This window comes from Bemisia tabaci, chromosome 2, assembly GCF_918797505.1.
Source record: "Bemisia tabaci chromosome 2, PGI_BMITA_v3".
NCBI classification, from domain to species: Eukaryota; Metazoa; Arthropoda; class Insecta; order Hemiptera; family Aleyrodidae; genus Bemisia; species Bemisia tabaci.
In genome coordinates this window covers 36,248,643-36,270,637 of record NC_092794.1, presented here as the reverse complement: position 1 = coordinate 36,270,637, position 21,995 = coordinate 36,248,643, and the positions used below count along the sequence as shown (strand labels likewise).

At 38.3% G+C, this 21,995-nt stretch overlaps 1 protein-coding gene across 4 annotated transcripts in view; it reads left to right on the top strand.

The window, feature by feature from the left end:
• The first annotated feature begins 2,927 nt into the window (after positions 1 to 2,927).
• LOC109033156 (sphingosine kinase 1) overlaps positions 2,928 to 21,995 on the top strand; it is a 150,323-nt gene continuing 131,255 nt past the window's right edge. The window contains exon 1 of one of the 4 annotated variants that reach the window (XM_072297229.1): positions 2,928 to 3,721. In XM_072297229.1, the coding sequence (XP_072153330.1) occupies positions 3,184 to 3,721 (538 nt within the window). In that variant the 5' untranslated portion in view covers positions 2,928 to 3,183. The remainder of the gene's footprint in view (positions 3,722 to 21,995) is intronic. The other 3 variants (XM_072297227.1, XM_072297230.1, XM_072297228.1) reach the window with 3 other exon arrangements.

The window sequence follows — 21,995 nt, the reverse complement described above, 5'->3', positions numbered from 1 at the left end:
CGGTTATAGTTCAAAATGGCCGAAAATTCACATCGGTTATTTGTCGATGGATTTGCGCGAAAATCGGTATGAATGGGTATTTTGACACGAGAAAAACGAATTTGATGTTAGATTTAAAAAAAAAAACCAAAATTTCCAAAACGGCCGCCGGTTAAAGTTGAAAATGACCAAAAATTGATTTTTTTAGAAATCTGAGTTCAAATTTGTTTATCTTATGCCAAAATACTCTCAAATTCCAAGTTTTAGACAAATCCATCAGGAAAAAACCGAGGTGACAATTTTCGGCCATTTTAAACTTTAAACGGCGGCCATTTTGGAAATTTTGGTTTTTTTGAGAATCTAACATCAAATTCGTTTTTCTCGTGTCAAAATACCTCTTCATACCGATTTTCGCGCAAATCCATCGACAAATAACCGATGTGAATTTTCGGCCATTTTGAACTATAACCGGCCGCCATTTTGAAACGGTTTGAGATATTGACTTCGGGTTCGCGCGAAAAGTTTTCTTTTTTTATGTTCTTTCAAACGAGCTATCACAAAGGGGGTCTTCCCATTTGAAAATTAAAAGTTGGGGGCCCCCTTGAAAATTTTAGGGGGGCCAAAAAGTAGCTCCCTTTGACCTAGGAATATCCCTTAAGTTTCAAATCTTTACCTCAATTAGGTAAAAAGTTAGAGGGGGTGGAAGGGACTTTTGGATCACCCTGTATTCTCCGCGCGCAGAAAAATGGATATATCGAAAAAGTGGCGCGCGGAATTATTTTCTGGTGCAGCGCCGGAAAAAACAGTTTAGACACGATCGGCGTGCAGGAATCGATATATCGAAAATTCCGCGCGCGGAACAGATTTGAAGCGGCGCGCCGACAAAAATAGTTTTGACACAAACGGCGCAAATATATCGAAAACCGGCGCGGAATCCGGAAATTCAGAGATTTTCATCGAAAACGGGTTTTTTCTTTCTGCGCGCCGAAAAAAAATTCCGCGCGCGCAAGAAAAGGGTTTTGACACAAGGCCTTGTCTCCACGGCGCAACTGTTGAGGGAAGGTGGCGCAACTGTTGAAGGAAGGAAGTGTCTCAAAAATGTTTCACTTATAACAGAAACTTTCAAGGTCAGAAACCTGGAACCTCAACAGTTGTTTACCTTCGTATTTTGAATTGATAACCGCTGGTCACACGTGAAGCGGGAGTTTAATGTCCGATTTTTTTACTTAAATCAACTCTTTATTTAATTTCAAGCACTTTTTATAGAATGACTTTTTCCCTTAAATTACACCATTTCCAAGAAAATCGACAGGATAAAAACGTCGCTGTACCCAATGACGTCATCAAAGCTATAGATACTCTATGAAAAATTCCAAGATGCCCGAAATGCAAACACCTCCTTTTTTTTCTCTATGACAGCCGAGTAGCATCAGTCAACTTTAGGCGAAATCAGAAAATACATGACTGTTGTTCCGTTGGATCCCCGAGAATTAGATGTGCCTCACTGAAAACCAAAACCCAACGTGCTCGGTGTTCGGTCTCTATTTGTCTCTGGGATAATAGGGATCTATCACCATAGAATAATAAGGCTACGCCTATAGAAAGGACACTCTCGCAGATTTCATGACGAAGAAGAAGAACAGGGACCTGGAGCTCTTGAGCTGGAGCTGGCGGGTAGAGTCCCTTTATACCCAGAGTTAAGACAACTCACTTTTGGTTGGGCTGAAAGTGGCCTAAAAAAAAATCCAATTCTGATTGGTTCTCGCTCATGGAGGCCGAAACGAGTGCACCAAGATGGCGGTACCTCGAATGTGAACAAGAATAATGAAAATATTACCTGATTGTGGTTTATCAAGAGTAAATTTTTATTTCCATCGGTCTAAAATGAAAATAGATTAAGAAATTATTCACAAACCAATCTAATTTTCGTTTTAATTGATCAATTTGTTGATGTTGTTGTTTTTGTGTGACAGACATCGCAGGATTTCTGATCCTTATCCCTCAATATCGTTCGTTTGGGTGCACTCGTTTCGGCCTCCATGGCCAGCCCAAAGGTGCGTTGTTAAATTACTTTTGCTGCCCAACGAAAATGGCTGACTCTCCGCAGGATTGACGTCATCTCAACGACGACGTCAGCTCAACGGACGGAAGAAAATCTTGGTTCCGTTGTTAAATTCCCGTTGGATTGAGATGATTTGGAGGTTATGTTGATGTTGTGAAATTGATAATGAAATTTTTGACATATGTGCCCGGTGACAAAGTCAAAGCTTTTTTCGTTCGAAAGAATCTTCTCAATCTTCTGTGAAGCATTATTTTAGTGTTTGACATGATTGACGAAGAAGAGGATAATATGCTCATGGAAACTGCTCTGGCAGTTCCACTTTTAAAGTAATGACATTCAATCGAATGAGGACCCACATCTTCGTAAAAAGAATAAGAGCAGAGCACAACGGAACTCGCGGAGGAAGAGGAAAGAACAAACAAAACAAGCAATTCTCCCTAGACTGACTGGCAACCGGCAAAGTGCGTTGCGTGGTGTGAGGTTAAAGTGAGAAAAAAATGGCGGAATAACAATCCAGCAAACTCGGCAGCGGTCCACAGCAGCCAAAAACCTCGCTGAGCTGTTGGGCAGTTTGCTGAGCAGCCATCTTGGAAAACGGGTAAATCCACCAGAATTTACCAACGCTTTCGTTGAGCTCAACGCTCAGCGGGTAATTTTCGTTGGGCAGTTGTGGACTTTAACAACGCGTCTCTAAGGCCGGCTGCCAGTCAGCTGATAATCGAGTTGTCTTAACTCTGGGTATAAAGGGACTCTACTGGCGGGTATTGTTTACATTCAGAATGAAAATGGTGGCAATAGCCAATTGTAACACTCTAACTGTAGCTGATCACATCTGATTTTATCCAAGGTACACAGTAGAGTGTACCTTGGATTTTATCAGTCATCTGGCCAGCATGAGCACGACGAAGCTGTGGAAATCGTTTCCGTTACATTAATTTTGATACTCAAACTCTTTTACTCTGTGACGATGACTTTTACACTTACAAAACATGAGAGTCACAACGGCCACTTACGCGAGTGACTCTTCTATAGGCGTTAGCTCTATTATTCTATGCTATCAGAACCAAAATCTTATGTTCTGGTGCTAGTGCATTTTCATTCACATAGTTCAATTTGCTCTTCATTACACTCCTCACTGAATTATGGCTGTAAACGACGACGAAAGTCCCATGAACCCTATTCTTGAAGAAACCTTCTACATATTGTCAAAGAAAAATTGTGTGTATAAGGTTAAGTTATTGAAGGTTGGAATTTGCTTGCAGAAAGAGCGAAATGGTCTACTAACATCTGAAATTGTATTATTGGATGATATCATTGGGAGTCGATGTATGAGAAGCAAGCGCCGCGCCAGTGATAATTGCGTTTGTGGACCAACCTCTAATTTTAAAAGTGATCCGCAGGTAGTGGATTTAAATTCACTTGATGGTGATGAAAATGATATTAGTGCCTACCTTTATATCTATGCTTACATCCTAAAGAATTTCAAGATGAAATCAGGGAAAAAACGTGAGCGGATGACTATCACATTGAGATTTCGATCTTACGACAGATTTGAAGATAACATGCGTGAAGCGCAGAAGTGGCGGAATGCCCTTTCTCACCTAATCCTCATGCGAAGAGCGGCGTCCCAGCTTTTAGACTTAGATGAAAAATTCCTTCACTCTCCTCGTTCCTCATCAAGTAAGAAGGATTTTACTATCCTCCCTTTCTGCATATCGTAATGTAGGGCCTTGTCTTTACAGGACATATGGTAGATTCGTTTGAGGGGAAAATCTCACTTTCATTTCTCTTTATTTACAAGAAAAAATGTTTACAAGATATGACAACAGAGTAACATGTGACATTTAAGTAGTCATGACAACATTTGCAAAGTTGGGGAAAATATTGAGTTAGTCAATACTAATTATAGTACCTACCAAGTAAAGTCCTGATGGAGTCTTGAGAGTAACTCTAGGAGAAGAAAAAATGTTGTCATTTTGTTATAGAGGAAAAAGCCTAGAGGTTTCATTCCGGCAACAATAACTTGAGACAAATCTCATGAAAATGTCCTGTTGAGACAAGGCCTTCCCAATGGATGCTGACACTTAAGAAACATTGCTATGGTGCACTAACGCTGCTTTGTTTGAAGCTGCTTCACTTCACTTCTGTGGTAGTGCAATATAGTGGCTTCGTTAAGGATGGACGATTATCAAATTCAAATGCGATTGTTTGAATATTCAAAACTCTTTGATTGCAATTGTCGCGATTATTTGAGAAGTCGAATTTTGTGATTTTGAATACTTCAAAGCGAATATTCGAATCTTTCTGATCATTGCTCCGATTTTTCATTATATTGTAACGGGTTTTCGCGGACATGACAGGGTGGTGGAACAAAGCTTGCACAGGGTTCCATTTTTTACACTCAAGGAAAAGTATTTCCACACAATGGACTTTTTTCGAACCATACTGGCGGTAACTTGGACTCCAGGGCATGTAGGTCTGTACTGAATGGTCTGTAGGTCTAGAGGGAAATTTTTTAACCTCATAATTTCAAACTATAGGAGGGAAAGTATAGTCAAGGAGAAATACGAAAAAGAGGGGGTTAACCCAGAACAAATTGCTTAACAAACTTTTCCTATGCAAACAGAGTTGCTAAAAGAAATTTCATCGAATGAAATTTCGTGAAATTTCTTTTTTCCCCATGAAATTTCTATCGACCGACAAAATGTCAAAAATGCTTGTTTTTTCTAACAGAATTTGTTTTTATTTTTAAACGGAATAATATTCGTCAATTAGACCAAGTGGAGCGCTGTCTCTTCTTAGTTCTTCTCTTCTCGTCTTCTCTTACACTTACACTTAAAAAATCCTTACTCTTTCATTTTGAAACATTTTCTCTCAGATTCAAGAAAAAGTAAATTACCTACCTACTTACTGATCTCAAAATCTATCACTTCAAAGCTCAAAAATACAGGTACTCTACTTATTTTTCAAATATTTCCTATTTCAAAAAAGAAATATGTTAGCGAAGGAAACTGTTAATTTCTGAAAAATCATTTAAATTGTTTATTTTTTTTTTCCCCTTTAACTAGCCCTCAAGGGCTAATCCCATCTGCTCGTAAACCAGCTTGAGCCAATCCCTAACCTGTTATTCCATATTTAACCATTCCCCTACCAATCCCTATAGACCAAACTCCTTCCACCTGTAACATCTTGGTAGAAGTTCACCTTCCCCCCAGTTATCTCTTTGGAATTTCATTAATTCATTCCATACCTTATTTCTAAAAGCTCCCAATTGCAGTTCCTCCCATTTCTCACAACCGAACAATGTATAATCTCTCAATCCCTTTAAGAATAGCATACTGTCTACATCCCTAGCGTCGTTGTATTTCAACTTTAAATTTCTTCCCTTTCTCCTATCTAATATTTCCAATAACTCCCTATCTCTTATATCAATCAGTCCCTTCCTCGTCTTATATAAAAAAATAAAAACCCTGGCTTTTATCAACAATTCTATGCATAGCCAGCCTAAGGTCTCCAGCATATTAATTATTCTATTTCCCTTATCACACCCTAGTATGTATCTCATAGCCGAATTCTGTCACTTTTGTAAATCTCTGATATCTTTACTACTTGCCTCTCCAAAAAGAGAAATGCAGTAATTTAATTTTGCTCCAATTAGTGAGTTGTAGACTAACTTCCTACTCTCCTTCCCTATGAAATCCTTAACCCTCCATAGCATACTAATCTTAACTCTATACTCCTTAGTCACCTTCCCTATATGTTCTTTCATTTTCAGATCTTCTGATATCCATACCCCTAAGTATTTCATCACCCTAACTCTTTCTATTTCAAAGTTTTTTATCATTATCTTACCCGACCATGTACCAGGCCTTACTTCAAATACCATATATTTAGTTTTCAGTACATTCAGAACCAACCAATTTTTTTCCAACCACTTCCCTAGTCTTCTTAGGTCTCTACTAATTAATTTAGCCACTTTCCCTATATCTCCTTCACTACTAAAGACTAACGTATCATCAGCAAGAAGGCTCAATTCACTCTCCTTCATCACCTCCTTCAGGTCATTTATATAAATTAAGAATAATAGAGGCCCTAATCTACTCCCTTGGGGTACTCCCAGCTCTACACACATTTCATCTGACAGTTTTTCACCCCACGCTACTTTCTGTCTCCTATCCTGTAGATAATAATTCATAAACCACTTTAAAACCTCATCCGCTATCCCTATCATTTTTAACTTCGTAATCAATATGGCCCTATTTACAGTTTCAAATGCCCTTTTTAAATCTAGAAAAACTGCAACTGTAGTTTTCCCCTTTTTTTCCCTTTCCCTCCATTTCTTTATCAATGTCTGTATCAACTCCTCCGGTCCCATCTTCTTCCTAAATCGTCTCTGCTCGTCAACAATTGTTCCCTTTTCTAACAAGTATTCATTTAATTTCTTTACAACAATCCCTTCTATCACTTTCTCAATAAATGGCAATGAATTAATTGGTCTTAGATTCTCAGCTTTTTCTGAATTCACAATTTTCCTAATTGGAGTAACCCTAGCGATTTTTAATTTCTTTGGCATAATTCCTTCTGTGAGTGACTTATTCACGATCTCTAATAATACCTTCCTAAAATATTCTGTCATCTCCTTCGCTACCACACTGCATAATGGATATTCACTATTGCTATTTTTCATTACACTTACCAGTCCCTGAATTTCTTCCAAGTCTGCCAGACGCCATTCTTTCCAACACGCCTTATCAATTTGAGGATATTCATCTCCATTCATACATTCATCTTCCTCATTACATTCCCTAGATTTTACATCATTACAGTCCCTAAGACTTTTGACACTATCAACGAAAAATTTATTTAAATCATTTGCAGCACCAATCCCTTTTTTCTTTACTCCATCAATCACTACTGTACTACCATCCCCTATTTCCTTCCCTCACCCTAATAATTCATTTAATATCCTCCAGGTTTTTCTGCCATGCTACCATTCTTTTTTATGTTTTCTTCGTAATAATTTCTCTTTTTCTTACGATAAATCTTAACAAACAAGTTTCTAAGTACCTTGTACCTTTTCCATCCCTCATCTGATTCTTCCTCTATCCAATTTCGATAAGCATTATCCCTGTCTACTCTCAACTTTTTTAGTTCTTCATCCCACCATCTGACCCTTCTGATCTTTATCACTTTCTCCTTAGTGGTTACATATTGTTTTGCCCCTATCTCCGTATAATTTTTCTAATTCTACCTCCTTACTCTCAAAATTTAACTTGACTAACAATTCTGCAAACTTATTTTTATCGAAAACCCTTTTTTTCAAATTCTTATTTAATCTACTTTTTACCCCTACTATCCCCCTCACTAAAGCTTTTACCCAACTGTGGTCACTAATTTTTCTCTCGTGCACTACCTTGCACTCGCATTCTTTCCCTAATCTCCCCCATTGAAATTTTTTTTTTTTTTTTTTTTTATTTGCACAAAATAAAGAACAATGTACAAGAAATTGCTATTAGACTTACTTGAGTCTTTTAACAGCTTATTTTAAATCTTAGTGGCTAAATTATACTAAGTTGTTATTGATTTTAACTTAATAACTACCTAAATTTATAACAGGTGTGTGAAATGATAAAACATTTTTATTACAGAATAAGAATGTCTTTTTGATTTATTTGGGTTACGACGGGCTACCCGTCCAAAGACCTAGTTACTCCTGATATGTCCAAGGATCATAAGGAGGCACGTGAGGTTGATTATGGGAAAAGTTTTGAAAAACCCTGGATTCCAAGCTCAAAGGTTTTCCTTCGTTTTAGTCTTCTCACATTTTCACTTTTTTCCAGTAAGGCGAGGGCTTCTGGGTTTGGGTGATTATGTAGTCGGTTTTCATAAGAGGTATATAATTTAGTGATATAATCCTCTACTGAATCGATGTTGAGGTCGGCTCTTATATCTACGTTCCTCTCATACCAGCGTGCTTTAGCAATGTTTCTTAAGATTTTCATTTGGATAATTTCGATTTGGTTGAGGTTTGTTACGGCTGCGCAACCCCACAATTGGCAGCCATAGCTCCATATCGGCCTCAACATCGATTTGTAGAGTAAAAGTTTTAACCTTAAATCCAATTTTGATTTTTTCCCAAGTAGCCAAAACATGTTTAGAAATTTGAGTTTTACTTGTGCTACTTTTTTTTTAATATGTTCTTTCCATCTGAGCTTGGAATCCAGGTGTAATCCCAAATATTTAGAAACTTTTTCCCTTGGAATTATATTTTCTCCCAAGTGTAGGGGTTTGTGGATGAATTTTCTATTTGTAAAAACTACTTCAATGGATTTTGTAGCATTGAGTTTTATTTTATCGTTTGTTGTCCATCTATCAATTTTATTTAGATGTAATTGGACATTTTGTCGTGCCTCCCTATAACTCTTGGATGAATCCATCACGAGCGTATCGTCGGCATAGATTCCCATCTTCCCTTCTCCTCTCGGCTGTGGGATGTCCGATGTAAAGAGAGAATAGAGGAGGGGGGATAGACAGGAACCCTGTGGAACTCCCGCTCCTATTGGTCTTAAACTGGAAATCCCCCATTGAAATAATAAATCAATTTTTGAAGACGAATTTTTCACTATTCTTGTAGGCTCTTTTACTAGCTGTTCCATCCCTAAATAATCAGTAATTTCTTTTAACTTTTTTCTTCCCCAGTCCCTATCTAAGTCCCATCTTACATTAAAATCCCCTATAACCAGACCTTCCCTAATTGACTCAATTTCTTTAGTATACCTTAATTCAAACCAATCCAAAAATCCCCTCAGGCTTGTGTTCGGTGATCTATAAAGCATGTCTATCTTAATTTTCTCTACTTTTCCTTTTTTTATACCCACACTAACAATCCAAAATAATTTATTTGATATTACTTCAATCCCTAAACAATCTAATCCTTTTTTCACATACATTACCACCCCCCCCTGTATGTGTACTATACGAATTTGCCCTAATCAACTTATATCCCTCAATTTTAAGTTCCCCATCCGTTACTTTATCCGTTACATGCGTTTCACCCATTCCTAAAATATCAAATACCCTCATTAGCCCAATCCCTAATTTCATCAATTTTTCTAAGCAGTCCGTCTACATTCCCATACCAAATTTTTAACCCAACATCCCTACTAACTTTTACCCACTCGTTATTTCTATTTATTCCTTTACTTGAACTTTTAATTTCTTTATCAATCCCTACCTTCTGAATTCCCTTAATTTTTCTTTCCCTATCTAAGCCAGTTCTATTATTGAGCTGTTGTCTCTCTACTGAAAACCCTTCAGCAGCCTCAACCTACTCATTTCTCCTAGTATAGTTTTTGCTGCCTTATTTATCCCTTGTCTCTTTAGCTTCCCTGGAACTTCATCGTTAATACCCCAATAATCTCCAAACATCAATCCCTGAAATCTCACAAACAAAGTATCCAAGGGCTTATTCATCAGTATCCTAACCATTCTATTATTCATCCCCTCAATTCTTCGATTTACCTTCCCTCCCAGCCATTCATTCTGAAAATCCTTTCTCTCATTTAAGCCCAAAAAAACAAACCTAACCCCTTCTGGTAATCTTCCTAATAATAATTCTATTGCCCTCCATGCCCTATCATCTTGCTCCTTTGCTAAATCCATTCTCCCTGCTGCCCACACTATCACATCCCCTGCTACCATCTCATCTTTTAAATCTGTCAAGTGTCCCAACCAATGGTCCATTTCCTTGGCACCCGTCAAATACTGCCATGGCTTCAGATTACTTAGAAAAAAGAATTTAGCGTAGAACTGTGCGATGATTTGAATTAATGAGACCAAATAATATAGGTTTGCCCTCTTTTCTATGGCCCTCGGTGGAGTGAAGACCCACCATCTAAAACGTACTGAACTTTTACTTCATTATCCCGGTACTTACAGCAGGTATTTCAGATTTTTCATTCTCTGTGTCTAAGGCATCTGAACTTGAATTCTGAATTATTGTGCACTAATCAGCGAGACACCTTACCTACCATTTATGATTTCTCGACTATGATGGTCACCATCTTGCATGTCATGTCTCATTTTTGTGTAAAATTAATTTTTCAAATTTCATTCAGACTCCTTGACTAAAAAACGTAGAATTTGATAGCCAACCTGCCTTCTGACGTGACTGTTGTTTTGTTGGCTTACCTTCCTGCTTTCAAATTTGGCCGCCATCGTGGATTTGGGGCACCTTCTTTGACAGGGGGGCTCTCATGACTTCATAAATGAAATCTACGACCAAAATTACATAAGAAATGATACCTCACTTGCCATGTCACGTAAACATTTCAAAAATCCACCCTCCTGCCTTTCAAATTTAGCCGCCATTTTGAAATTTGGAGCACCTCTTTTTATCGGAGGGCTTTTATGACTCCATAAATGAAATCTACGACCAAAATTACATGGGGAATGATACCTCACATGAACCTATATGCGCATTTTAAAAATTCACCCTCCTGCCTTTCAAAATTGGCCGCCATCTTGGATTTGGGGCACCCCCTTTGATCGGGGGACTCTTTTGACCTCATATCTGAATTTTACGACCAAAATTACAAAGGGATTGATACCTCACATGACACTAAATGCGCATTTTAAAAAACCGAAATCCCAGAGGCCTTATTATGGCCGCCATTTTGAAATTTAGGCATTTTGGGGGGTGTTCCGGGGTCGGACCGTGGTAAACTTTTGGTATGTTGTTCAGGAGGACCTACTGATGACGTTTGCATACAGAGTTAAGAAATTTCGTGAAAGATTATAAAAAGAAACATGAGGAAATCTCATTTAACACTCAGAATTCAGGATTAAACCCTAGAAACTTGTGAATCTCCTTAAGTCCCTTTATACGCACGTGGTAAACTGTCAAAGGGAACTTTAGAAATGCCCAGGAAGTTGAGTAAAACAGCAAAAACATAATTTTGAATTTTTTTTCTTAAATTATGGTTGAACACACAGCCGTACTAGTTGAACACCAAAATAAATTTTACGGACAAAGTAAGACGTTAGCTTTCATATTTGGAACAAAACAAATTTCTTGACTATAAAGAATCCTAGTACAGTACCCCCTAATGGTATATCCTTCTTTTTTGGTAGGAAAGGGAGGGAGGGTGGGACCTTAAACTATCCTTGAAACCCTACCTTAAGTACTGAGGTAAACTTGTTAGAAGTAGAGAGAGAGCAGCTAGGTGAATGTAGTAAAAAGCAAATTGATACTGATATGGAAGTGAGTAGCATAGGGACTGAGAGAAAACAAGACAATGGGGCGAAACAAACTGAGCTCACATCGTTTAATGAAATTTTAAACGTAGGGACTGATACAAAAATTGCAAATAAGGAAAGAGAGGATAAGTTAGGAAAGGAGGATGAGTCAAAGGGACATGAAGATGAGAAACCACCACTGAAAAGAAGGAAATGGTACGCGAGGGATTACGAAGATCAGAAGTATATATGGGTAGTAGAAGATAAGTATACGAACAATCTAGGGACTGAAATAAGGAATTTGTTAGGGAATGTAAAAGGAAAAGTTGTAATACAAATGAGGACAAAGAGAGAATCATTTAGTGAAATTATTTGGTATAATGGTTAAAAAACTGGTGTAGTACACCATGCGGTACGAAAGTGAAAATTTCAGAAAATGAACTTATGCTGCACAGACTTATGTTTAAATTAAGAAGACTTCATAAACTTGGCGACACCTCAGGAAGAAGATCCTGACTCAGAATATGTCTCAGCATGTGCTTAACAAGTTATTTGTTTCACTACAATAATGGCAGACATAGGCACAATCTTTACGACACCAGGGAGTAAAGGTTCAGTGCTTAGTAGATTAGCACTCCTACACTTTCAATGCCTATATCTACCTATTGTAAGATCATTAGAAGCTCAATAAAAAACATGATGAATTTCTGCGCCTGCCACAATTATTTTTAACATCACTAAAATTACATATGATGGCAACTTTTCTGAACTCAGAATATAAGCTCGAGCATGATTTAAAGGGTTGTTGAGATTACTTAGGTATTCATTTAATTTTTAAATATGAACGTAAAATGATTAAAAATCCACTGTCGTTTTTCCAACTGTTGCTCAGAAAGTCAGTAAAGGCTTTTCTAGTGAAGATGAAGCCTCCGCTTATATATTGCGGAAAAATTGTGGAACATATACGGGATAAAAGAGTAATAATAATTTTATTGAATCAATTCATAGTGAAAAAATTAAGTATAGCTTGTGAAAATGGCGCCAACGCATGAAATTCAAGTTCAATCGAAAATATGCGCATAAACAGCGCCAGAATCGGAAAGTTTGATTTCCCGCGAAAGTCGGGTTACAGCGCCCGCATAAACCCGACGGCGAAAACTAGCATTACAAACTCGGGTTTCGTCAAACCTCGGTTTCGAGCCTCGCATAAACGTAGCTAATATCGATTGAATTAAAGAATGTCGAAAAAACACAAACAGTCGTTGCTTTTCCCGTAAGCCGCCGTGATAAGAAATGCTGGTCGCACTTGGTTTAAGTCTCAATTTACGTCCCTTTTTGAATATTATTCAAGAGTATGATACATTAATGGATTCACTATGGCTTTAACTACCTGTTCGCAGCAAAAGTTGCAAAAATTAATGATGATTGAATTAAAAATGTCGAAAAAACACGAGCAGTTCTTGATTTCTCCATAAGCCACCATGATGATAAGTGCCGTTGGGTTCACACTTGGTTCACACTTTTCGGAGCACAAGCGGCTCGGAAAGGCCCGTTAATGGATTGACTTCATCGGCGCTCCAGTACATTGCGACTCTATTGTACTCTATGCTTTTAGCGCTCCGTCTTTATGTCTTTGCGTTGGCGGTTTGATTTTGTTGGTCAATTGGAGGTTATGTAGGTTACTTTGTTCGAGATTCATATCCATTGTTCTTAATTCCCTAAGCTTTTCAATCAGAATGCGATACAGATGTATGTAGGATACGAAACATTCACACAGAACTTAGGTAGGCCTTGTCTCAACGGCGCAACTGTGGAGGGAATTAGGTGCAACTGTTGCGAGTTTGTTGGACCAACCGAAGTTCCCTGTCTCGACACACACGCATATGTTCCTGGAACTTTTAGGCGGGAATATTTGAACAACATTAATTTTTTTAGGTTAAACGATGTCAACTGAGATAGATATAACTGAACTGATATTTATGAACGGGAGGTGAATATTCTCCGTTACTTCGACCAGGTTTAAAACAAAAAACAAAAACGTAACACAGATATGGATAAAAAGAATAAATATTCGAAAATGTTTTATTTTCCTGCTGTAGTGATATGCTTTTTTTTTTTTTTTTTTTTTTTTTTTTTTTTTTTTATTCATCCAAAATATGTTACAACCACCTAACTAGGTGTAAATTAACTTTACTTTACAAATAAAATAACTTATAAATTGACTAGCATCTAATTTTTGTTTTTAACTTTAACTTTCATAACCCATACTCGCATGAAACCCAGACTACATTCATACTTCTTACTTGCTATATAGATTTAGAAAATAAATAAATCAAAAAATAATAAAAATAAATGAGCATGATAAATAAGAAAACTTAAGAGAGATGAGTTACAACTGCTTTCATGCGTTATCCATGTCCCCAGTGGCTTCTCTGATAACTAGATTATGGGAAATCTACTTTGTTGTATTAAGATAAGCAAAAGTGACTATTTTAAGTTAAACGCCAAAGGCTAGGTCACGAGGTTTGGTCCTCTTTAGCCTCCTTACCGGGACGTCTGTGGTGAGTTCCCTGGCTAGGGGATTAGAATGAATTTCAAGTTTATTGTAGTACTTGTAGGAAGCGTTTTTGATGTAATCAGAGACGGACTCTATTTCAAGCTCCTCTCTAATTGATTGGTTAGTTGTGAACCATGGGGCATCTACCATTGACCGCAGCACCTTCGCCTGGAAGGACTCAATCAGGTATCTATTGCTCGGTTTGGTGCAGCCCCATAGTTCACAAGCATATGTCCAGACAGGTCTGAGGACTTGTTTGTATAAGAGAACTTTATTGGCAATGGAGAGTGCCGAGTTTCTTCCCAAGAGCCAGTACATTTGTCTGTATTTTGCATTAAGTTGTTCTCTTTTATTTTTGATATGTTGTTTCCAAATCAATTTTCTGTCAATCGTGACTCCAAGATATTTTGCTGTATCCGAGTATGGTACAGGTTTATTTTCAATTAATATAGGGATATAATTAATTTTTTTGTTAGTAAAAATGGTGTGAACCGACTTTGGATTGGAGAGAGCCACTCTCCAGTCCTTGGTCCAGTTCACAACCTCGTCAACAGTATTTTGTAACTTGACAGTGGCCTCAGGAAGATCTCGACCCGTCTCCAAAGCTGCAATGTCATCAGCGAATGTTCCTAAAAGTTTACCACTTTCAGGCACATCTCTAGTGAATAAAAGGTACAAAATTGGCCCCAATACACTCCCTTGGGGAACTCCGGCCAATATGGTTTTAAATTCCGAATATGCACTTCCATATCTTACTCTAAATTGTCTATTTGACAGATATGAGTTTATTAAATCGCAATGATTAGTCGGTAGAATGCTTTTCAGTTTGAAGATTAGCCCTTGATGCCAAACTCTGTCGAAAGCCATTTGAATGTCAAGGAATATGGCAGCTGTTACTCCTTTCTCTTCTAGTGTCTTTTCTATTAGGTCAATTACTCTATGTACTTGCTGAGTTGTAGAATGCCTTTCACGAAATCCAAATTGGTGATTTGGGATCGCATTATTTTCTAATAATATTGGTTTTAATCTCTTAAGGTACAAGCGTTCCCATAATTTACTTATTACAGAAAGAAGGGAGATTGGCCTGTGTGAGCTTGGTTCGTTATGGTCTTTGCCTGTCTTCGGGATTAAAATTATTTCGGCTTCTTTCCAAACTTTTGGAAAGTAACTTTTTTCTAGCATGTAGTTAAAAATAGAGCAGAGTTTAGTTATTGCATTACCTGGTAGATGTTTTAATATCTCTCCACCAATCTGATCCCTTCCCGGGGCTTTCCTACGCTTAACTTTATATTTAATTTCTTTGAACAACTCATCATGTGTAATTGGAGCTATTTTTTCTTTAGCTATTTCTCTCGGTTTTTCTAACTGTTCAAGATTCAACCCGGGTATGTCTTCATTCGGGGCGAACACACTAGCTAGATGTTCAGAAAATACCTCTGCTTTTTCTATTTCTGTTTTGGCCCAATCTCCATTCTTTTTCCTAATTGGGGGACAGTGAACTGGTGTGTTTTTTAGATATCTAATAGCTTTCCATAGGGAATAATCTGTACCAGGTTTGTTATTTAAGCCTTTGAGGAATTTTTTTGTGCTCTCGTGTTTGTAATTCCAAAGTAAGCTATTTAGTTTTTTATTTATTTTATTGAGAATTGTTTTATCACCTGGATATCTAGTGGAATGCCAAGTGGCTCGGGCTTTTCTCCTTTGTCTAATTAGTTCCCTAACATCTTTTGGGATCTTTAAACTGTAAAGCATTGTTTTGGTCGGAGGGGTACAAGATTTGACAATGTTTTGAATTTGTAAAGCGAGTAATTGAATTTCGTTCTCACATTGCTCATTACTTAAAATTGCATTTTCGGTTATTATACTATTAAGCTTATCTCTGAATTGCTTCCAGTCCGTTTTTTCGTTGAATAGAGGACTATTTTTAATTCTTAGCAGTCCGGATGACGAGAGCATGAGTAATACTGGAATGTGATCTGATGATAAATCACCGATTGCATAGGTGTCACAACAATTAATTGAAATGCCTTTTGACACGAAAAAGTCGATTACATCTGGCTTTTTTCTCCTGTCTTTTGGCCATGAGGTGGGATATCCTTGAGAGTGAAAATTTAATTTTAGATCAATTGAGGCTTTTTCTAGTTCTTTACCTTTAGTGAGGGTCTTCCTAGATCCCCATAATTTATGTTTTGCATTAAAATCGCCGCCTATTATGAATCTGGGACCCAGAGTTTCGAATAGCGAGATGTAATCGTCTTTTTTAATTCTGTTATTAGGGGGACTATAAAGAGATGCAACTCTTATGTCACCCATATAGGTCTTAACTGTGATTGACGCAACTTGGAATTTGCTGTTTTTGTATGGCATATCAAGATAATGCTGAATTTTTAACTTAATAATTACCGCAGCTCCACCTCTAGCTGTACCCGCTGGGTGGGTAGTATGATAAATGGCGTAACCTGGTATTTTAAGAAAACTATCAAATTTAAGGTGGGTTTCTGATACTAACAGAATATCAGCATCTAATATTCTGCTACAGACGAAAATATAAAATTCATACTGAAATGTATACAAATATTTCCAAATAATAACCGGTCGGAAATAAAACACCCGTAATAAACTCCCGCTTCACGTGTAACCAGCGTTTATCAATGCAGAACACAAAGGTAAACAATTGTTGAGGTTCAAGGTTGCTGACCTTGAAAGTTTCACTTATAAGTGAAAAGTGAAATATTTTTGAGACACTTCCTTCCTTCAACAGTTGCGCCGTCGAGACAAGGCCTTACTTAACCTCAAACGAGAAATCGTGTTGTCAACATCGGCAGCGTGGCGGTAGTAAGCAGGTCGGCTCTGGCGCTGCCATCTTCCCGTTCTATGACGCGTAGATTCCAAGATTCACGGCGGTCGGTTCAAACACGTTTTCGAGGACCCCTAAAAAGGAAGCGTTATATCTTCGCGAAGACAATTTTTCGTGAAATTTTAACATGCGCATCGTTCCTCTCGTACCGAAAACTGTAAGATTCGACTATTTGCAGGCAAATCCCTCCCGAGCTTAACTGACTCATTGAGCTAAAGATTTGCCACTTGGGGACGTTCCTAGGTCAGAGGGAGTTACTTTTTTGTCACCTCCCCCCCCCCCCCCCCAAAAAAAAAAAAACTTCCAGAAGAGCCACTTGCAGGGGTAACGGACCCCAACTTTTTTTTTTTCCAAATAGGAAGACCACCCTTGTGATGAATAATCCAAATGAATGTAAGGAAAGAAAACAATTTCGTGCAAACCAGAAGCTAGTATCTCAAACTGTTTAAAAATGGCTGCCGGTTTGAACTCCAGCAGCCCGACCACAGACTTTGACTTCCATCGATATTGATAGAACTCAGTTCCATTCCATTCCAATGGAATACCCCATTGGAATGGAACTGAGCTCCATCAATATCGATGGAAGTCAAAGTCTGTGGTCGGGCTGCAGATGGCCGAAATTGACACCTCAGGTTTTTCCCGATGGATTTACCCGATACTTGGTACCTTGGGATTATTTGACACGAGAGGAACAAAATTGCCGTAAAATTTGTACTTATATAAACCAAAATGGCGGCCAGTTGAAGTTCATAATGGCCGACTAATAGCAAACCCGGTATTTTTAGAGTCTATCGTTAAATTCATTTTTTTTGGTGCCTAATAATAATTAATATTAATAATTCCGTTACAGTATTGGAAAAAATTAAATCCAAAATTAATTCATGCAATAGAGGGTTAATTTTTTAATCTTACTTATAAAGCAGATATTTTTCTGTTTGTTGACACGATGATCATTGACACCATTCAACGTTACCGTTTTGATTATAGGTTGCAATTTTTTCACAGTGTACAGTGGACCTAGTGCCCGCTAGGAGCAAACGAGGGAAGGAAGGGACGGTTTTTTGTTTTCTTTTTTTTTCTCTGGAATCCCATCGAGAAAATCTGATTGAGAGATCTGAAAATTTCCCCTGCGAGCTACTGCCCACGCCCCACGCACCACATCTTCTCTGTCCCTCTCTATTTTGGTGCGTGGGCTCCACGACCTGTGGATCCGATGCACCTGTTTTTGAGGGGGGTGAGTGCGTGGATTCCATGCACCATGGAAAGGTCGCATGGTAATCTTAAATTTTTATTGCTTGTGGAGCCAATTTCGAGGTCTGCCGATCCACCGTATGTACTTGAATTCGTCTGCCGGGCTAAAACTAAGTTAACGTGTACCCAAACTGTACGTGCATACAATATAAAGGTTAGTGAACAACGTCAAAGCACTTTTTCAGGAGCCAAAAAGTGGCTCTTACATGCGACTAGTGGCCAGATGCACCATTTTTAAGATCTGATTGTTATATCGGAAAAACTAAGGATGATGGAAGAGAGAAGTGCACGAGTTGCGTGACATAACGGCAGAGTATATTGATAAAGATACAAGCTTGCCCTGCAGGCCTGACACCTAAGTAGCGACATATCACTACTCGTACATACTACCAACTGTTACATAACAGTCTCCCTGCCCATTTTAAAATCTGAGGGATTTTAAAAGGAAAACATACAAGAAAGATTTAAGCTCTGATTTAAAATTTACAAGAAAAACATACAGAGAGAATGGATTTACAATTTTCAAGAGCTGTAAGGGCAGGAGATGAGTTAGAGTATTTATATCTTTTAAACAATAAAATTTCAATAGAATGAATTATTACAGACAGATTGGTATGTATTGATAGATTAAGGTGGAGTATACCGATCTGGAGGTTTGGATGGTCTGATAGATTTTCTAATTATTGCTCCTCCCCTACCTATTAAGGGGGGTCGAGATACACTAGATAGTGGGGTACGATTTGTACTTACAGGCGGTGATTCATCTAAAGTAATAACAACTGCTGTTTCATCTGGAGTAAAGAATGTTTCAGGAGATTTGACATTAAGACGTCTTGCTTGACTGGTTGGGGTGACTAGAGCATTGTTTGACCTTTGTAGAGAGATTGGAGATCGTTGCTTGGGCGGAGACCGATCATTACTTGGTTGACTTTGAACTTGCGGAGAGCTTCGGCTTGTTTGAGATTCTGGAGTACGTTGAGATTGTGAGGAGTCTTGACATGCTTGAGTGCCTTGTTGCTGAGAAGAGTTCTGAGACGTTTGTGAGTTTGTTGGTAGAGTAGATAGTTCTGTTGGTACTGGATTTTGGATGATCTGTAGAGGAGGCTGTTTGCGAGGAGAGCTACCACTGAAGTTTGAGCGCTGTTTGGTAGGAGATTCTTGTGTTACAACTTGAATTTCATCAAGAAATCTTATTCGACGAGGTTGTACTGAGGAGGTAGAGTTGGAGTGAAAAGGTAGAAGTTGGTCGATGTGACGTTTATGTTGAGTGCCTTGATGATCAACATAATAATGAAGTTTGCCTAGTTTAACTGCGATTGTACCCTTTAACCACTTGATTTTTGAATTATATGTTCGAAAAAGAACCGTATCTCCAGCTTGGAAAGAACGAAGAGAACCTTTTGGAGAGGCTTGACTGGAAACAGACGGATTCTTGAGGTCTATTGAGGAGGAGCATTCTTCGAGATTTTCCTCTGTAGGACTTAAGTGTGATTCAGAGAGTGGTGAGATGATGTCAAGTTTTGTTCTTATGATTCTGTTTAAGAAAAGAGATGATGGAGGAACTTTAGTGGTTTGATGAGGAGCACGATGATAGTGCATTAAAAATTTGTTTAAGCAGAGCCGAAGTGTCTTTGGAGTAGTATTCATAGCTCTGAGAGCTTGTTTCACTGATTGCACATATTGTTCTGCTTGTCCGTTTGTACTTGGGTGGTAGGGTGCGATTCTTCTGTGGAATCTAACCCCTTGATTGGTGAGGAAGGATTGGAACTCAGCGGAGGTGAATTGAGGACCATTATCCGTTACAAGTATGTCTGGAATTCCAAATTCTGCGAAGGAATCAAACAACAGTTCAGAAGTTTTTTCACTAGTTGTAGAGCTTGTGATGAAGATTTTTGTCCATTTTGAAAATGCGTCAACAACAATCAGAAGAAATTTGCCAAAAATTGGTCCAGCATAATCAGCATGAACACGTTCCCAGGGTTTTTTTGGATATTCCCAAACATGATTATTACATTTGGGTGGCATTCTTGAATTCTCGAGGCATGGAATACAAGATTTTGCAATACTTTCAATGTCTTTGTCGATGTCAGGCCAGTAGATGATGGAGCGGGCAATGCCTTTCATTTTGGTGATTCCCAAGTGGGCGAGATGCAGTTCATCCAATAATTTCTGACGAAATTTATGAGGGATGACGACCCTATGTCCGAGCATCAAGCATCCTTGAACAATAGAGTATTCCAGCTGATTCCCTTTGAACCCAAGAGTTTTGAGGTCTTTACCTTGTTCAAGAGCTTGGAAGAGTGTAGACAACTCTGGGTCTTGTTGAGTTTCAAAAGCGATAGCTTCTGTGCTGAGGGGCAATTGATCAATTTGCGCCGATACAAAAGAGTGGAAGTGGTCTGGAAGATCATCAGTAGGATCATAGTTGCCATTGACACTTCTAGAGAGGTAATCAGCGTTGGCATTCTGTTTTGAGGGTCTAAATTTGACATTATAAGTAAAGTTAGTGAGATAACTGGCATAATTTGAGCATCGAGATAAAGTAAATTTTGGCAATAATGAATCAGGAGCAAATATGTGTGATAATGGTTCATTATCTGTGATGAGGGTGAATAAGCGACCGTAAATGCACTGAAAGAAACGTTTGATACCCCAGACGATAGCTAAGGCTTCTCTATCAAGCTGAACATAACGTTGTTGCGTTTCACTAAGACTTTGGCTTGCATAGGCAGTTGGCCTTTCAGTGCCATTTGGCATGATGTGTGACAACACAGCACCGAGTCCCACTGGACTTGCATCAACTGGGTAAACTGGGATCATAAGGTGTTGATACCTTGTCAGAAATGAGCTCACTTTTGAGATCTTCATAGGCAGCCAAACCAGCTTTGGTCCATTCAAAATGAGAAGTTTGAAGCATTTGCCTTAGAGGATAAGCTCGTGTCGAGAGGTTATCAATAAAAGAATGATAGTACGTAACCTTGCATAAAAATGTTCGAAGTTCTTCAGCAGACTCAGGTTTCTTTGCTTGAACTATAGCTTGGACATGTTTATCTAGTTTATGAATTCCTTCTCCATCCAACATGTGACCAAGAAATTCAATAAATGTAAGGAAGAATTGACATTTTTCGCGAGAGAGTTTAATACCCGCCTCTCTCAGGTTCTGAAAAAGTTTGTCAAGAATTGCAAAGATTTCTTCAATTGAGGAACCAAATACTAATATGTCATCAAAAAAATTGACAGCTCCTTTGATACCTTTTAAAATTTGCTCCAGACGACGTTGCCAGGCAGCAGGGATATTAGAGACACCGTACTGCGCTCTTGTAGGCTGGATTAACCCATTCGTTGGAGTGTTCAAAGTCATCGCTTCGCATGCAGCCTGAGAGCACCGAAGATGCATGAATGCGTCCTTAACATCCAGCTTGCAAAAGTATTTACAGCCACAAATTTTTGCAAAGAGTTCCTCCGGCCTGGGAATAGGATAGTCGTCAATTACTAGGTTAGGATTGAGAGTGGTTTTATAATCGCCCGTAATTCTCAGCTTGTTGTTTTTCACAACAACATGTGTGGGACTAGCCCACTCAGAATGATCAACCATTTTATAGAATCCTGATTTGATTTTTTCATCAATTTGGGGCAGCCTACTGATCTAGCATAGAATAGGGAAGCGGTCGAGCTCTACAGAATTTAGGTTTTGCACCTGGCTTGAAGTGAAAATCAAGGGCAGGTCCAGTGAGGGTACCTGCTTTATCCCCAAAAATATCTTTGTGTTTGTCGAGAAACTTGTTAAGGTTAATAGAATCCATTTTATTTAGAGAGTTGTGTGCACATACATTGTTAATATCAGTTTGATTGTGGAGTAGTTCATGAAGAGAGAGGAGATCTGCAAAAGGTTTAATCCATTGACGACCAAAAATGTTATCGCTAGGGATATCAGTGATGAATAATTTGAGGCACTCAGTACGATTCCTGAAAGTCACTTTAGCTCAAATGTAATCTATACAGTTGAACTTAGTTTGAGTGTAAGAGGTGTAACTTTCATTAATTTTAGTCAT